The sequence below is a fragment of the Orbicella franksi genome, chromosome 10, assembly GCF_964199315.1.
Source record: "Orbicella franksi chromosome 10, jaOrbFran1.1, whole genome shotgun sequence".
Classification (NCBI taxonomy): Eukaryota; Metazoa; Cnidaria; class Anthozoa; order Scleractinia; family Merulinidae; genus Orbicella; species Orbicella franksi.
This window is the reverse complement of record NC_138154.1, coordinates 18156554-18172848: the sequence shown is the minus strand read 5'-3', so window position 1 is coordinate 18172848 and position 16295 is coordinate 18156554. Positions and strand designations below refer to the sequence as shown.

At 38.0% G+C, this 16295-nt stretch overlaps 1 protein-coding gene across 1 annotated transcript; it reads right to left on the bottom strand.

The window, feature by feature from the left end:
- Positions 1-70: 70 nt before the first annotated feature.
- Positions 71-16017, bottom strand: LOC145499440 (adhesion G protein-coupled receptor L3-like). The gene is made up of 21 exons (XM_081478953.1): positions 15605-16017; positions 15466-15502; positions 13872-14072; positions 13359-13429; positions 12655-12687; positions 11744-11894; positions 9913-10068; positions 8759-8843; positions 8102-8285; positions 7708-7754; positions 7455-7563; positions 6764-6867; positions 5593-5695; positions 4933-5104; positions 4526-4601; positions 3900-3966; positions 3475-3560; positions 3009-3138; positions 2820-2861; positions 2541-2588; positions 71-2238 (listed from the first exon to the last, which is right to left on the bottom strand). Exons 1-21 carry the CDS (start codon positions 15641-15643, stop codon positions 2206-2208), a joined length of 1974 nt encoding a protein of 657 aa, XP_081335079.1. The 5' UTR covers positions 15644-16017; the 3' UTR covers positions 71-2205.
- Positions 16018-16295: the final 278 nt, after the last annotated feature.

Genomic DNA, 16295 nt, shown 5'->3' with positions numbered 1-16295 from the left:
CAACCATAAAACTTATAGATACAAGATGTAAGTTGCTGGGTAATTACTTTACTTATGGTTGTTTTAACGTTAAAATAATTTTCCGAAACACCCGCCGAATTAAATCTTTTTTCCCGTACAAGGACAGGTTCAGCCGTTCTCAGATGTCTAAGGTGGTTTACAAAGCAAGCTGCTGGGACTGTGATGATTTTTATATAGGAAAAACAAAGCATCGACTACACGATAGAAAAACTGAACATTTTAAGGCCCTTGCTAAAAGCGGTCACACCTCAGCCATTGCGGATCACGTTACTTCCACGGGTCATAATATTAAATGGGACAATTTTGATATCTTAGCAACTGGTAGGTCAGATATACATTGTAAAATTAAGGAAACATTGTTAATTCGTGATTTAAAGCCAGCCTTGAATGAAAACGTTGGCAGTGAAAAACTTTTTCTTTACTAGCATTTTGTATTGTTATCATTATTCTGGTAATTTTTTTTTTCTCTCCCGCAGACTCATCTGTTTGTTATTAACTATTAGTCTTGTTACATATTATTAGATACCAGTCTTTTTCTTTTTCTTCGCGTTTAAATTTCGATTGTAATCTAGTTAACGGTCACTTCTGAAGATGTATGTTGTACATACGAAACGTCAAGGAAATTAACTTTGTTTAACATGCGTTTTGGTTGCATGTTTATCACCGCGGTTTGTGTTTTTGTTTCTCATAGATTGTCATATCGATAGACCATTCGAAAAGGAGCCCGACAAAATGTGCCTTGCATTTTGTAAAGTACCACCATGTCTCGATCGAAATATTGTGGCTGGTAGTTAGATATGCAGGGAATTCACAAACGTTCTCACGTAAATTCCTGTCGAGAGTGGGATTAGAAAAGACAACGGTGAGCGAGAGACTTCTTTATATGACAAAGCCATGAGCCCCGACTTGATGCGACATGGGACCAGCAAGAAATGTGGTCGTGATGTTTTTATCAGCTGAGTTAATAACCATCTGATCTGCTCCCAAGCTTCACTTAACGCTTCTGTTTTTTATTGCATTGTATTATATCGTATAAAAGTGATTAAGTTAAACGATAGCAATAAAATCAATGTGTTTGTTGAACTTTAAGCCTGAAACAAGTTATTTTATGTGGATGCTACAGAGGAAAGCTATGAAATTCCAGACTGAAATAGTCTGTCCATGAAAACATGATACGCCATTTACAATTTGATGTATGTTAAGTTCCGTTTTTAAAAAGAAGTGCCAAGAAAATAGATCCACAGGCAGCACAGATGACTACATGTAAATGGATACCCGTACCAGCTCTTCGCCGAGTTTTACCCCTGCCCGTTACATCACGGCTTTTACGCTCTGCTCGCCATTTTCCCAGGTCAAGAGAATGATCAGAAGACTCAGAAGACTCAGGAGACCTGGCGAGAGTTCTTTGTTAAGGACAATAGTTCAACCTCACTGTCAGATTTCCCAAAGCGAGGCTGGCTGTAGTCATCAGTGGATCTGATATTGATAGATTGGCCAAGGTCTTCGCCTACGTACATCCCTCTGTTTTTAACTGATCCGGAGAGATTATTATAAATTGCCACTGTTCCAAGGCCGTTTTATTCCTAGGCTTTAAGTTTATTAAACTATATAGGTGTCCCCAGATAGTATACATTGTATGCTAACGACTTCGACACGTTAATAAAGTTCTTTTCTTTTCTTATCTTATATGTAAATCTTGTCCTTCTTTAAAGACTTACTCACATAATTAACATTATGAAATCAGTGTGTTCAGTTAATGCCCGATCGAACATATGCTATAAAACGTGAATATCATGGAGAAGTAAGTTAGATTCTCATTCAACAGAGCTGGTTATCTAATCATTGATATCTCAAATACAGTCGGGCCTCCCGTAAGCAGACGCCTTTGGGACCAGAAAGGGAGCCCCAGTAAGTGAGGTGTCCGCGTATAATCCGTTAAAATCTGGCGTTTGCATTTGGAGGTTCGACAGTAGTTCTCGTAAGTACCTACCTAAACAATCTCAGGTTTAAGCAAAATTACCACTCTGTGGCTTAGCTTTTTGTTTTTTTGTTTTTGTTGTTTTTTCTTGTTTGGCCTAGAAAACTAGTGAGTCTTAGCAACGTGCATTCTGCTTCAGGTGAGCTATTCTAATTATTATTAATTATTGTAAGCATATTAGACGTAACACGAAGCTCCTGTCGCTTTCATGGGTGGTACACGAAGTCGTAGGTTTTGTTCTGAAAGAGAAAATGACCAATGTGATTTAATTAAGAGGAAATCAATTCGGGTTCAATTGTTTGGTTCACGTATTTTTTATTGACAGTATTCACAGAAATACAACTGATTGTGTGTCGCAAATCGCAATTGAGGATAAGTTAGCTAAAATGAGTTAATTGTCTACACTGCTATCATCCAAAATGCATACACGAAAATCTTTAACATCAACCAACCAATCTATTGGTAAAACAACAAACAAATTAACGGTGGTAATGACGTGGCTTTGTTCAAAACAGTAGTAACATTTATAAGCTTTTTGTACCTTTTCTCTTTCTTCTTCGTCCCTCTTATCCTTACGATAGTCCCACATCTACAATAATAAGAGAAACATATTCATCTGCACATGATCAACGCGATGTACGTATGTAAGTACGGGTTCAGTTTTAAAACATGTTTTCTGTGCCAGCCTTCTCATAAAGTCATTTTCTTGGTCTCTACCACAGAAAATCATTACATTGCTCTGTGAAATTAAAAGATGATGTTAGCTACCCGCTCCCGAAAATCTCTGGGGACTTATGTGCCAAACAAAAACATAGCTTACCTCTTGGTTGCGAATGCAGTAGAAGAGCAGGACAAGAAGACCCTTCAACGTAAATAAAATTCATCAGGATTATTATAAACACAGGTCATCTTTATAGGCTACGTAATACTTTTTTAAGAGTTCTACCACCCTTCCCTTCTCCACCCAATCTAAGAAGACGTCTTTTCACGAGAAGTGAAGTCTGCTAACCTGGAATGTGTAGAACACTATGAAGATGTAGTGATAGATTTTGTCCTCGGTGTGATTCACTGCCAGGACACCAAATAGCCACGTCAACACAATCACCGCCATCATCGCTGATGACGTCATCAGACGAGTTCTGCCAAATCAGATCAAAGAAATTAGCTTACAGTAGTGGCCTAAACTGTGCAAATTGTGCTCCTCGTTTCAATAAATAAATTCTACGAACTTAAAGAGAGATCAGGCTGATGGATTACTATAGTAGAAAACCACAAAGGATGCCTAAGATTATAGGAAAGAATAACACAGACTGTATGCTTGGATGATGAGGGAGAGAAGGAAATTTCGGGTAAGTTTTCCAAGATTCACGGAATACAAGGTAGCTCCGGATAGCTAGGTATACTACAAAAGAAAATAATGAGATTCGTATAATTTATTGATCTTCTGTTGTTATTATTAACTTATTACTACTTACTTGGCCCTTTCGATCCTGATATCATCGGGGTCATCCTGCCAGCAAACAATCTCTTTCACGACAAATACTCGGGCGAGAAGATTCAGCTAAAAAAATATCGCATTGATCAGACAATACAATAAATAGCTACAAAAACAACATTTATTTGTACCACTCGGGAAAAAGGAAATTTCAATTGGGCACTAGCTGCCCAAAATAACCGAATACGTCTGTAGAAATGATGGGCAGCAAAGTATATGATTAAAAATACATCAAAACCTAATTCTGGAGGTAATTGTACGAGACAGCTAAGATCTTGGATCGGACCTCATGGGGTCTCTACCACTGGTGACTTCAAGACAATATCCTCTGGTTGATGATTTCTTTACTCTGTCTTCTTGGTATCATAACGAAAAAACGTTTTTGATCGGAATCTATGGACCTACCAGTACAAGAATCAAGACAGGTCCTCCAAAGAACCAGGCCTCACCTCCACCAATAAACATCCAGCAGCTGTGGCCAATCAAACAAAAGAAAATCATATTATTATTTATTACAATTTATTTACACCCAAAATGCATAACGATACCCAAATTAAACATATTTTGTTCACGCAATTTTTGTGAACCACAACTAGAAAGCTCTCGTCATGACTAATTATGGTTAAAGATCAGGAAAATGCAGTTTTGAAGTCATTATTTAAAAAAATCTTTGAACAAACCAATATATTAAACTGCATGCTCCTGCTACATGAGGAACATTTACAATTTAAATGTCTGGTTACCGTGTACATGCACATTTGTTTCCTTAGAGAATCTAGTGTCCTGTTTGTTTATTGATTTGTTTGGTTGTTTTCGTTCAGTGTTGCTGTTTGTTTTTCTTCGTTAGCTTGTTTGTTTGCATGTTTGTTTGTTTGTTTTGTTTGTTTCTTTTTTGCATGTTTGTCTGTTTATTTGTCTGTTTGCTTTGCTTGTTTGTTTGTTTATTTGCATGTTTGTATGTTTATTTGTTTCTTTGTTTCTTTGTTCGTTCTTTTATTTGTTTGTTAACAGTAAGCTGTCTATTAACTTACAACTCGCTCTTCTCTGGAGTGCCAAAGTGAGGATAGGCATACTCTGCGCATGCGCTTGCAAACGCTACGGGTAAACCTGATGGTTTGAGAAATATGAAAAAGACAAAAAATAACTTCTAATAAACTAATCAGCTTCTACATAGATATCTCCATCAAGCAACTACGTGATAAATCATTTAAAGGGCAGTATATAAATGTTAAAGACCTTCAAAAAATTGAAAAACCTTATTGGCAATTAGTGTCTTCCGAAGATTTCTCATATGAGCATAACATAAAGCGTAAGGTTTCTCACAGAAGTAAGGCTAGGTTCCAAACACAAAGCAACTCTTCCACAAAATATTCACACGTTCACTGTTTATAATGATGCGTCTGCCATGAAAATATATGGGATAGTTGCACTGACTCACCCCACCCCACAGCGAAGTAAAACACAATGGGTACGGTGTTTTTCTCGTTGAACAGCGGTTTCAGGGTCGAGTAGTAGTACAATGCCTCCATCAGCAACCAAGTTAGAGCCGCCAGCTCAAAAAAATGAACGAATGGATTGACGACTTCACAAGTTTCGGGCTTGGAGAAGAACTTAGGAGAGATCAAATTAGATTAAAGTTACTAACTACACCTCAGACGTGACAGTAGAAATTTTGGATAGTAATTTTACGCGTGAGTAACTGTATCAGATACTCAACAAATGGTCCTAGTTCTCCATCTCTCGCGACAGGAGTCGGGGCTGAAGCCTTTTGGCATAATCTCAGACACTCTGCCACTGTGTGGAAGCTGACCGGCGAATACAGCTGCTATGCCACGCAGTGCCACGCAGTGCCACGCTATGCCACGCTATGCCACGCTATGCCACGCTATGCCACGCTATGCCACGCTATGCCACGCTATGGCTATGGCTATGCTATGCCGTGCCATCCAGTACGCAAGGCGTCAAATTGGTTATAGTGACGTGCCTGTAACTTTTGGCTTGTAGATTGAAAACGAAGGATGTAAAGAAATCTATACCCGTCACCCCTCGCGATTGTTCACACTTTTGATAGGTAAAAGAAGCAATCGAACTTTCTCACCATATTATCGCCTGTCGACAATCCGATAAAGAAAACCAACTGGCTCAGCAGAAGAGCGACGTCAATGTTCAAAGCAATACGCATGTGGTCTTTCTGGTGATAACTGAAAAACAGGAGTATGGCAAATTGAGCGGTTAGTGTTTTACTTTAACTTAGGTATTTCAGTAAGAATTGAGAAAAGCTCCACACTTGAAGCAATTGACAGGGCACTATTAGTAGAAGGATACTAATTATATTCCTGTAAACTACATACGATCTTCTTCCCACATGTTGTAAGCCTTATAATGAAACTCCAATGCTATTGTCAAATTGAAGAAGTATCATGGTTTAAAACATGTTTCTATTTTTTGCGAAATTCTGTCTTCGAATTCTGTATGAGTTAATGATAGAGTGTTGAATGCAAAACCTTGTTTTCTATATCACTATTCTTTCCGCTTAGTCACCTTAAAATGATCGTCACTACAAAAATTCCAGTGTGGCTGAAAAATAATACTGTGAGCTTAATAGTAACTGTGATGAAACGTTTCTAAACCTGCTAATTTATCTAATTTATTATATGGCTATGTCTCACAAGGACTGGGAACTACCGAATTCACGAATTTGATTGGCTGAAATCGATATTGAAAGCGGTCCAGATTTTCCCATCTAGACCGGCATCTAGACCGATTACATTTTGCGGAGAAAAAGTTGCAACTTAAAATGCAAAACTATTGACAATTTTCTTCTAACAATATTTATTCATGGAGTGCCAAAAAGCCTGATGAGAAAAAAGCAAACTTTGGCAGAATTAAGTCCAGCTCATCGCTGTTCGCAAGCAAAATGTCTGTTAGTACATTCAAAGAATTAAATTGTTCTTGTTTGCCATATAATAAATATCTTATTAACCGAGCTAAATCGGTCTGTATGGGAGAATCTTGACCTCCGTCGTTTGTACAGACCTCACTGCGTTCGGTCTGTACCCACGACCTCGGTCAAGATTCTCCAATACAGACCTCCTGCCCGGTTAATAAGAGCTAATTATTAACTAATTCGAGGTTGTAGAGAAAAACATGCTTGCTCTTAAGGCCTTAGAGTGAAGATTCATTGAGAAGTGATCTTTATATGCGCATGCGCACTTTACACAGCTAGCCTCCAAGTATTAGCGTTATAAATTATTTGATATTTAAATTACTTGATAACAATGGCGACGATAGCACAGATTAGAAGACCAAGAATGGAGAATGATCCAAACACAGTAGCCACAGTCACGACCATTTCACGATCTGAATCATCCACCTGAGTGAAAAACATCCAACAGAGGTTCAATTAGTTAACGCCATGAAAGTTTCAGAAGATGGCTTTGAGGAGGCAGCGTGGGTGAGTGGTTAGGGCGCCGGACTTGAAATCCGGAGGTCGCGGGTTCAAGTCCCGCTCTGACCACTAAACCGAACTGAAAGTTGTTCCTCGGTAGACCCTTGTTCAGCTCCACAGTCATGCTTGTAAATAGCCAACTGGTGTGCCTCTCGTCAGTTGGGAGTTTTAAGCCTATTATGTTTAGCTGATATATCTGTTTATTTCAGTTTAAATGGCATGCTTATGAACTAGTAGCTAGGTGTAGCTAAGTGCATTTACCGCTATCAAAAACATTTGAACATTGTTTTTATTGAACGGAGCAACCGCTGATGGCATAGGCAAGAATAGGCCATGTTCTTATTCTCGGTATTGGACTGGAACTAGCTTGTAAAGGAAGCTCATGCGGAGGAATATCATTAAAAAGAGATTAAAGTCATTTGCATTTGAAAAGACTCCCCGCATTAGCCTCACTTGCAAGCTAGTTCCAGTCCAGTACCGGGAATACAGGTATGGCCTTTTGACTGCGTTACCTTCTTCTCCACTTTCATTATCACTGCAAAAGTTGAAAAATGTGTGCATTTAGAGACAGTTTCTGACACGCTAGTTTCATCGACTTTACATCCGTCTTTGGCCCACATGCTGAGAACGAAAAAGAGAATTAAAAAGAATGAATAAATTCGTATAGATGACGGGTCGTTAGTTAAGGCAACGCAGGTGCGTAAAATTACTAATATCAATGATGATCTTGAATCCTGAAATCATCTCAACTTTTGAAAAATTCACCTTTCGTCCCAGTAGCCACAAGCTGGATCAAAATGGTCTTGGTCCGCCTGAGAAAAAAAAGGAAAAAAGAAAACGCCATTCACCAACATAAAAATAGTGATCATGTTCAGTCAAGAGCTCATTTACGTTTCTCATTGATTTAGTTTCCGGTGGGATGAGAGTGAGTATCTGAATTTTCGCTTCCGTTCCCTTGTTGTCCTGGTTTCCAGTCCTTTCCCTGGCGGTACCTAACTGGCAATTTCGTCTTTGTTAACACATGATATTGTAGTTTTTTTTTTCTATTTCTCCCGCTGCCATCGTCTCACAAGTGATGCTTTTCTTTCGAGAACAGAGAGCGTCTAACTTAGTCTAAATCAGAATCTTGAGTAGTAAGTCCACATTTGTTACAGCTTACATGAAGGTGTTTCAGAGTGATCACTGCTGGGTGGGTCAGTGGTCCTTTCAACTGGAGTCCTGTGTTTGTAACAAATTCCACTGCTAACAAGTTGCTGTTGATTCGCTTCTTGGGAACCTTCTTACGAGTCTCGAGCTTGTCACCAACAACGTACAGCTCGGATATGTCTGAATCTGGAATGTGGCTTGATAGAGGGTAGGACAAAAAGTCAAAACAGTTAGAGAAATTAGTCTGCTTTTATACTTCCGCTTACCCTGGTGATGCACAAAAACAACAAGAGCTTGTTACATCTACTTCTTGCAATCTACGTAATAGCAAGATACTGAAGTTTACTCAATTAATTCTGCATGTGTTAAATGAAAGACACTCCGCCTTAAAGGTGTGCCCCATAATGCGAGACGACTGGATGATGAGATGTTAAGTTGAAATCATATATTTGCGATATGAAATAAATTTAAAGGAAGCAAGTGATTAGCTTAAAACTAATGAAGAAACAAACATGTAGGATTTGTAGTATTTTGTTTGTTTGTTTCTTGGAAGTCTGCAATATTCTTTTGAAATTACGTAAGTTTTCACAATTGTTTGCCAACGAAATTTAAGATGGCGGCTTTTTTGTTACTGATAACCAATTGAACCTGGAAACTAATCGACACTCACTTCTCGTGCCAGGCCATCTCATTTCTGTCCAGATATTTATCACCGAGTACATCAGGTAAAATGGCGACAGCGTAAAGGACTTTTCCTGCAAAGAGAAAAGCGTCCACTCGTTATTTTACTTTACAGTGATTTCGCCACGGATGCAGGTGTCCGGCCAAGCAGGAATTAAGGGCGGAACCATCAAGTAGATTAAGACGTGTCTCCTGTAATTTATAATCCTGTGTCTTTCTCTTTTTGTCAACAGAATGGCCTTGTATACGAAAAAGGCAAATCTTACTCAGTTTAGGTTTTCAGCCTTGAACTTTTTTAAGCTTTGTGCAAGTTCAATATTTGTCCGAGGATTCCCTTAGAAAACGTTTAAACCAATATGATTGAAAGACAAAATAAGCGGCTCTAAGGAAATGTTTTGACGATGAACTATTCTTGGCTTTCATCAGTCATGTGATCAAAACTAAAAATCGTAACCATTCAATAAATAAATTCAAGAATCTAGGATATGATAGATGATTGCTATATAAACAACCTCGCCAAGAATCAGGTTTCTGCTGTTGTTCATTCGCCCGTTATTCGCAGAAGCGTGTCATCCAAATTTATAGAGCTTTGTATGGAGACGCCATGTTTGTGCCCTTCGGAGGGGCACAAACATGGCGACCGTAAAATAACAAAAACATCCGTCCTTGAGTTTTGCTATTGAAACGAACATTTTTACTCTAGTGCTCCGACACATTGAAATAAATGTTTCTTCTAGTGCAAGCACCGTTTATTTAACAAAAAACTAAAGCGATAACTCGTCTTTTGACCTACGCGACAGTCTTTTCTGGCCGCCATTTTCATGTCACGCAACGCAAAAGCTTGGAGTGCTCTGTTAGAAAAAGAAGAACTCTGTCGAGCTAAAACATTGCCAAACGTCACGTTCCTACAGGGCCTTTTATCTGATGAAACTAAAACCTCAGAAGGAAGGATAATTTCTAATTTTGGAATATGACTACGTCACATGAAAACCAAGAATACCCCAAATTGCAGATGAATAAAATTTATAAAATACGTGTAAAAATTACCCAAAAACAGTTTCAATTTTGAAACGCGATAAACACATTTCGGTGTTCCCCTCATATGAACTCTCCAAGTTAAAACATGGATGTTATTTTCCTCACCCTCTGAAGGCAATTCTTCCACCGGGAAAGCCACAGAGTCGCCCATGTTCTTCCACTTTTCGGTGAAGGCTGGGTCCGAGTAGTTTGGAAAAGTGAGCATTTTCATTTTGGCGTTGTTTACATAGTCTGCGCTATCAAAAACACCGACTTGCATTGCTGCAAGTGAAAAAGCGTTCATTAATCAATAAGCCTGACTCTAGCGATCTAGCACGCTTTAGTGTTTTACACAAACTGAACAGCTTCCTCGTGTGACTCTTCAAAGTAATACGTCCTTTGTCGTTAGACGTCATGTAGAACGTGTAAATTGTTATACTATGCATATGTGCTATGATTAAACGTATCTAGAAATACAGGAAATTGAAAGAAAAAAGAGAATGATGGAAATAGCAAGTTAGTCAATTGAACCAAATGTTTGACAAATTTAAGAGATGATAATCGAATGGTTATGAAAAACAGTTCATGTAATAATAATAATAATAATAATAATAATACATAATACATAATACATAATACATAATACATAATACATAATACATAATACATAATATTTTAAGAGGAGGCCTCCAATCACCATAAGGTGGTTTTCAGGAAGGTCCTCTGAGAAAATAAATGTTAAACCTTTGAAATACATTAAAATCTAAAATACAATAAAGAGGACAAAGACCTATGCGGTAAGCTAACTAAGATTAAAAACTAAAACAAGAATTAAAATACTACTAACTAAGGCTAAAATGGTTCAATAAAAACTGTTTCAGTTTGTATTTAAATATAGTTTTCGGCATCAGTTTCTTTAAAGCACTTGGTAGTGTGGCCCAGTCGTTAATGGCTTTATAATGTTTTGCTTTTTCCCCATTCCGTTCTTGGCCTACTGACTTTGGGCATGTAGCCATTTCGGGTATTATAACCGTGTTGTTAGTTCATGGTGGATCTGAATACACCGAAATGTTCGGGGATGCTACCTTTCATTGCATCTTGCACAACACAACACCGATGACCAAACCGCCTCGCATGTAAAGACACCCACCGCAACGACGTCAGAGCCTCTGCTGATGGCATTTTCGACTTAACGATCTTCTTCGCAAAGCGATTTTGAAAAGATTGTAATTGTTTCATCTGTGTTGTAAGACCCGGCTGGTCACCCCAGACAATATCTGCATAATCTAGGTGTGGTAGGACAAGGCCATTAAAATATGATGTGAGACTTTTCTGATGTGACCCTTAGCTGCCAAGCTAGGAGCTACTCTTTGTGGCTGGCTCAGCTAACTGGTTGAAAAAAAGACTAGCCAATCGCAGTAGAGCTTTTTCAACCAGTCAGATGCAACATTGAACCCAACAGAATATCTTTACCCTGATTTATGCAGAGTTAGTAAGGCCCAGATTCAGTGACAGTGCTAGTGCAGGGAAACCAGATCCTCCAGGAGAGACAACAATTTATTACTACACACCTTAGATTTTTCCTCCAAATTACTTTCCCTGTTTATTTTATTTTGTTACTCCACACAACATAAGAAATGCCAAGTAAAAAATTACAGGAACCGTCTAAACTTGGATTGGAGAGGGGAGCATCCAAAAAGCGCCCGAGGCACCATGCCAAGTATGCACCTCGACATCTGAGACAGAGTGATCAAGATATAAAAACATACAGTTTGTACTATACTCTGTCATACTAAACTTAATTAAGACTCCTTGGCTAGCAAACATCAACATTCAAATTTCTTTCTGTCTTCGTTAAGTAAATTTATTGTTAACAGTGAAAATACTTGTTTTGCCCGTCTCGTGGTAATTCCTAACGTATATCTTTTAATCAAAATACAAAATTCAGTTGGCTCACCCATTCCTTCTGTAATAATAACCGCAGTGGCAGTAACATTAGGGTCACCGCTTTCCAGTGTTCTGTTTATTTCTTCAGCGAGGGACCGTCCCAGTTTCATGGCTTGTTTAGGAATATCCATGTTTGAGAATGACAAATTTCCTGGCTTTTCCTATAAATACAAAATAATCGTGTTGTTCTTGTTTCTTTCGTTGTTGTTGTTGTTGTTGTTGTTGTTTTTGTTGCTGTTCCTGCTGCTGCTGTTGTTGTTGTTTTTGTAATTGTATTCATTTGTAGGGTCTGGATGGGAGTACAGGAATCTAAGTTATCAGCAATAACTCAGAAATCGGTGATTTCTCAGCGACCAGTAAAATTTCAGCTCATTTCATCATTTTCAAATCAGACTCTCTCACCTGATGGTTAAAATCTGCCAACTTCAGAGGTTTTAACTGAACCTTATCCAAACCTCTTGGTTGTCTTTTCTTGTATTTGTGTTGTATGCATTGCAATAACTGACTACATTTTTAGTAAGGTAATAGGGTCCACGAATCCACGAATTCTTTTTTTATTTTCATTTTTTTTTGGGGGGGGGGGGGGGAAATTCTCTTTTTACAGTTCTTACATCAATATTCAGGTTATTTTATTTGTTGATTTACTCAGACGATATCATGTAAAGTTCTCTATGTATCTTTTAGTTCAAAGTGTGTTTCCAAGCATGGCATAAAAAATATGACCAGTATCGTCTTGTTTTTACTTTTTGCTCATGGTGTTCTTGCTCGTTTGCATATACGTTTGTGTGCCCAATTAATTTGATATATGAAGTATAGTACATTGTATATGCACGAAGTACAGTATATTGTATATGGAACTTTTCAACACGACCCGGGCAGCCCGGTGCATAAGGATCCCATAAAGTGTGGTTCATATCTTACCTTGATGCAGGTCGACATCGAATTTATCAGCTCCTAAGGAGAAAGTGCGCCAAAAAACATAAATTTGCATTATCAATGAATTCTTAACGGGAAACGTTAGCTAAAGTTTAACCTTCGAGCCCCCAGCCCTCCGGCAATTTAAGTTTCCTTGTTTGTAGTCTTCTCTACACTTGAATGTATGTGTTGTTTCCACTTTAACTCATAACCCAATTTGTTTTTCATGCCAAATAGTCGACCTATTTCAGAGGATACCTGAATATTTCAGAACTTTTCTGAAAGCGCAAGGAACATAATTAAAGGAGCAACGTCGCAGTTTGCGCATCTTTAAAAGTTTAGCCTAAAGTTTTCAAGTTCGTCGTTTGTAATCTATGTCAGTCTTCTCCATCCTAAACCATCCTTTTTCCTTCGTGGTTTATTATTATCTCTTTGCTGTTTTCCTATCTTAGTAAACTATTATTATCAGGTTTCCTTCTATTTAAAGGTATTTTTGTACGTGGCCAAAATAACCCTAAAATACTGTGATTGAGCTCTTTTAAATGAGCTGCCAGTAACCTATTGGACATTTTCAAAAATGTGCATGACTTTTATGCGGCATCCGGGACACTCTGGTAATTCTCATAATCCAGTGTTGGCGATTTTATTTCTAGGAAAGCACTGTCGTTCAATAAGTAAAGCGTTGCATTTCGTTATTTTTGCTGACCTACCTTTATACACTCTGTATCAGCGCATTGGGCGTTTTTCCAGTTGATGTCATTGCAATCCTTTTTAGGAGTGACTGGAAATGAACAACACGACAAATACAATATAACCCTGTTAAATAACTCTGAAAAATCCAAAAGTACCAGAGTGGAGTGTCGTCAAAATTGTCTCCAGTTGACAGGACTGGAAAACTAAGCAACGACAAAAATCTTTAATTTTGCTTTAGTGAACATTTCGTTGGCGTGACATCCTGGAAGTGACGTTACCTGGAATAGTGTAAATGTAACGCAATAAAACTTAGAATAACGAGGTATTGGTGTCACGTAACAAGAATTCTGATGCCATGTCTTGGCACAAACACTGCTATCCAGAATCTATGGTATTTGTTATAACGAAAATTTCATTAGAATATTTTACGTTCTGTGAAAGTTAACACCCAATAGTTCATTAGGTAATAGTATTGATAGAGCTTATATACAGAGAGTAAATCGTAAAATGTGAGTCAACTCCAAGCTTACCCGTCTCAGACGAATTTATAGTCTGTAAGGGTTGTTTGGGGTTAGCAGTTGCCGTCGGATCAATGGTATTTCTAGGAACATTATTGAACATGGAGTAACTCAGATCCAGTGTCATTGTTGCTAGGCCAACCGAGATACTCGTTGAAGCACTTGATGCTAGACTGGCCGAGGAACTTGACGGAGAAACTGAGATCGAGCTCTCTGAAAACAAGTGTAACTTATCAAGATTAGGTCGGCCCTTTATAGGATTCTACGTCAGCAAAGATCGTATATGATGATGCTACAGGTAGATATCACAGAATATGTCTTCTTGAACAACACAAACAATGTTCAAGATGTTGGTTAGGGCATGTACATTTATCGTCATTTTTGGAGAGACATGTTTTCAAGCAGACAGTGTATGAAGAGAGAATTAAAAAAAATAAATGGAACAGGGATCAGTCTTATCTAAATGTGTCACCACATTTCCTCAACTAGCAATGTCTAATTGTATCAAGATATGTGTGGAAGATACGCTTATAAAGTTAGAATGGGCATAGTTGGCAGTACTATGGAAGGAGAAACACAAAAGCTGCAAGTTCACACTTATTGCTTTACAAATGCAAAATGTTTGCTTATTCCCCAGCTGGGAAACGGGGCCTTAATGTATGTCTTAACCGGTGATATGTCTATTTTAACAGTGAGAAAAGCTTGAAACTGAGCAAACTCTTCTAACAATTGTAATGCATTAGAGCGACAATTTGAAAAAGCGCTGTATTGAGAATCGGGCCGAAAAGAGTTACCAGGAAACGGCAGGTTAAAAAATTACTGGGAAAACGAGGTATATGCGTTAGATATAACGCAAGGACATATGCATAGCAACGACACTGCACATAATTTTGAAAACACCTGAACACGAGAAAATGCTCAGAATTTTCAGGATGGCGTTCGTAATCACATAACAATCCTCAATCAGTCTTTCTTAGGTTTGTCAGCCTCCATATATTTATTTTGCAAGACGTTTATTCGTGATTAATCTAGCTTGATAGTATACCAGCTTGCTACCAGGAAACGTAACATTTGTACACCGTTTTTAACTCGCTTTCGTTGTGGAGCGCGGATTCAATTGCTCCGCTACGTCCGTGCTGTTTTCGACAAAAAATCCAAGGTTTGTGAAAATAAGAAAAAAGGGTAAACTTGTGCTTCGTTATGGCAGGTCAGGCCTGACATAGCGTCCGGTCTGTCCGTCATAAAGCTTTCCGCGATAACCAACCGAGAGCTAATAATGAATAATAAGCGGAAACTTATTTACCCCGCAAAACCACTGATATAGCAACAACCAAAATGTATGAACTAGAAAAAGAATTAGATTTTTAGAAGCAGTTTATTCCTTGCAAGATTAAGTTAAACTTAAAACAAAATTGTCGCTATACGTCCTTATTTCATTCTATAGTACTTCACTTTTATTCTGTATTAAAAGCGTGTGGCTTAGTGGAATTAGTGTTATCTCTTCATGCCTGAAAGCGGTCTTGATAACAGTGGGTTTTGCGGATAAATAAAATACTGTATTTTAAACTAAGTAGTTAAATTTCTAACCATTACCATCTTGACTTACCACTAATTGTGCTTGCGTCAGAAAGTACCTTTTCAGCCTATAAAATGTGAACATTAAAAACCCCGTTACTCATTTCACATTAGAAAATGCTTAACCGGAGTGCTTCGAAAGTTTTTAAAATAAATGAAGTCAAAATTACCTTCCAGAGGCAGAAAAGTACCACTAGCGAGATCCGCATTTTCTTTAGAGTTAAGTTATTGACAAAATTCGTATCTTTAAGAAGAATAAAAGATATCGGACATAATTTCCTTCGTTCGCGAAGTGCTTCTTGTCTGCAAAACAAGCAAAAATATGCAAATGTTTCCTCGCGTTAAATAATTAATAGCCTTAACCCAGCAGCCATGGAAATAAAAGGAAAACATTGATTGTTAATTTACAGGCCTTCTTTGGCTTTCACAATAAAAGAAAGAGCTTGAATTAAAACAGAAACGAAATTGAAGTCAGTTGTAGCCACAGTCAAGCTTGTTAAACTCTTGACCGACTTCCTTCGTGAAATTCAAGTTATTTGCGGAGGGGGAAAATTTGACAAGAGTTGAGTCGGCCTCAGAAGCAGGTGCTGCTCGGTTTAATTAATGCTAAAAATGGTTGTTTGCATGCCTGTAAAATTATTACAATGGACAGTGACATTACGGTGATGTGAATAATTGTCATAATAATAATGCATGCAGGCTACCTCTTCCAAATATATTATTTCTTGAGTACCGTTACATGAGCCACGAAAACATCTTTTATAAATATTGTTAATATCATTACCATTTCAATAATTCTTACACACATAAGAATTCTATTCAGGAGTATACAAATTTCAATGATCGAATATTGTTGAGCTC

What these genes read in the sequence shown, in the direction of transcription:
- LOC145499440 (XM_081478953.1), bottom strand. Translation starts at nt 15,643, where the DNA reads ATGCGGATCTCGCTAGTGGTACTTTTCTGCCTCTGGAAG. An exon ending in TGACGCAAGCACAATTAGTG is followed by an intron (nt 14,073 to 15,465) that starts GTAAGTCAAGAT and finishes ACTTGTTTTCAG; the next exon opens with AGAGCTCGATCTCAGTTTCT. An exon ending in TGTGGCTACTGGGACGAAAG is followed by an intron (nt 7,564 to 7,707) that starts GTGAATTTTTCA and finishes TTTCGTTCTCAG; the next exon opens with CATGTGGGCCAAAGACGGAT.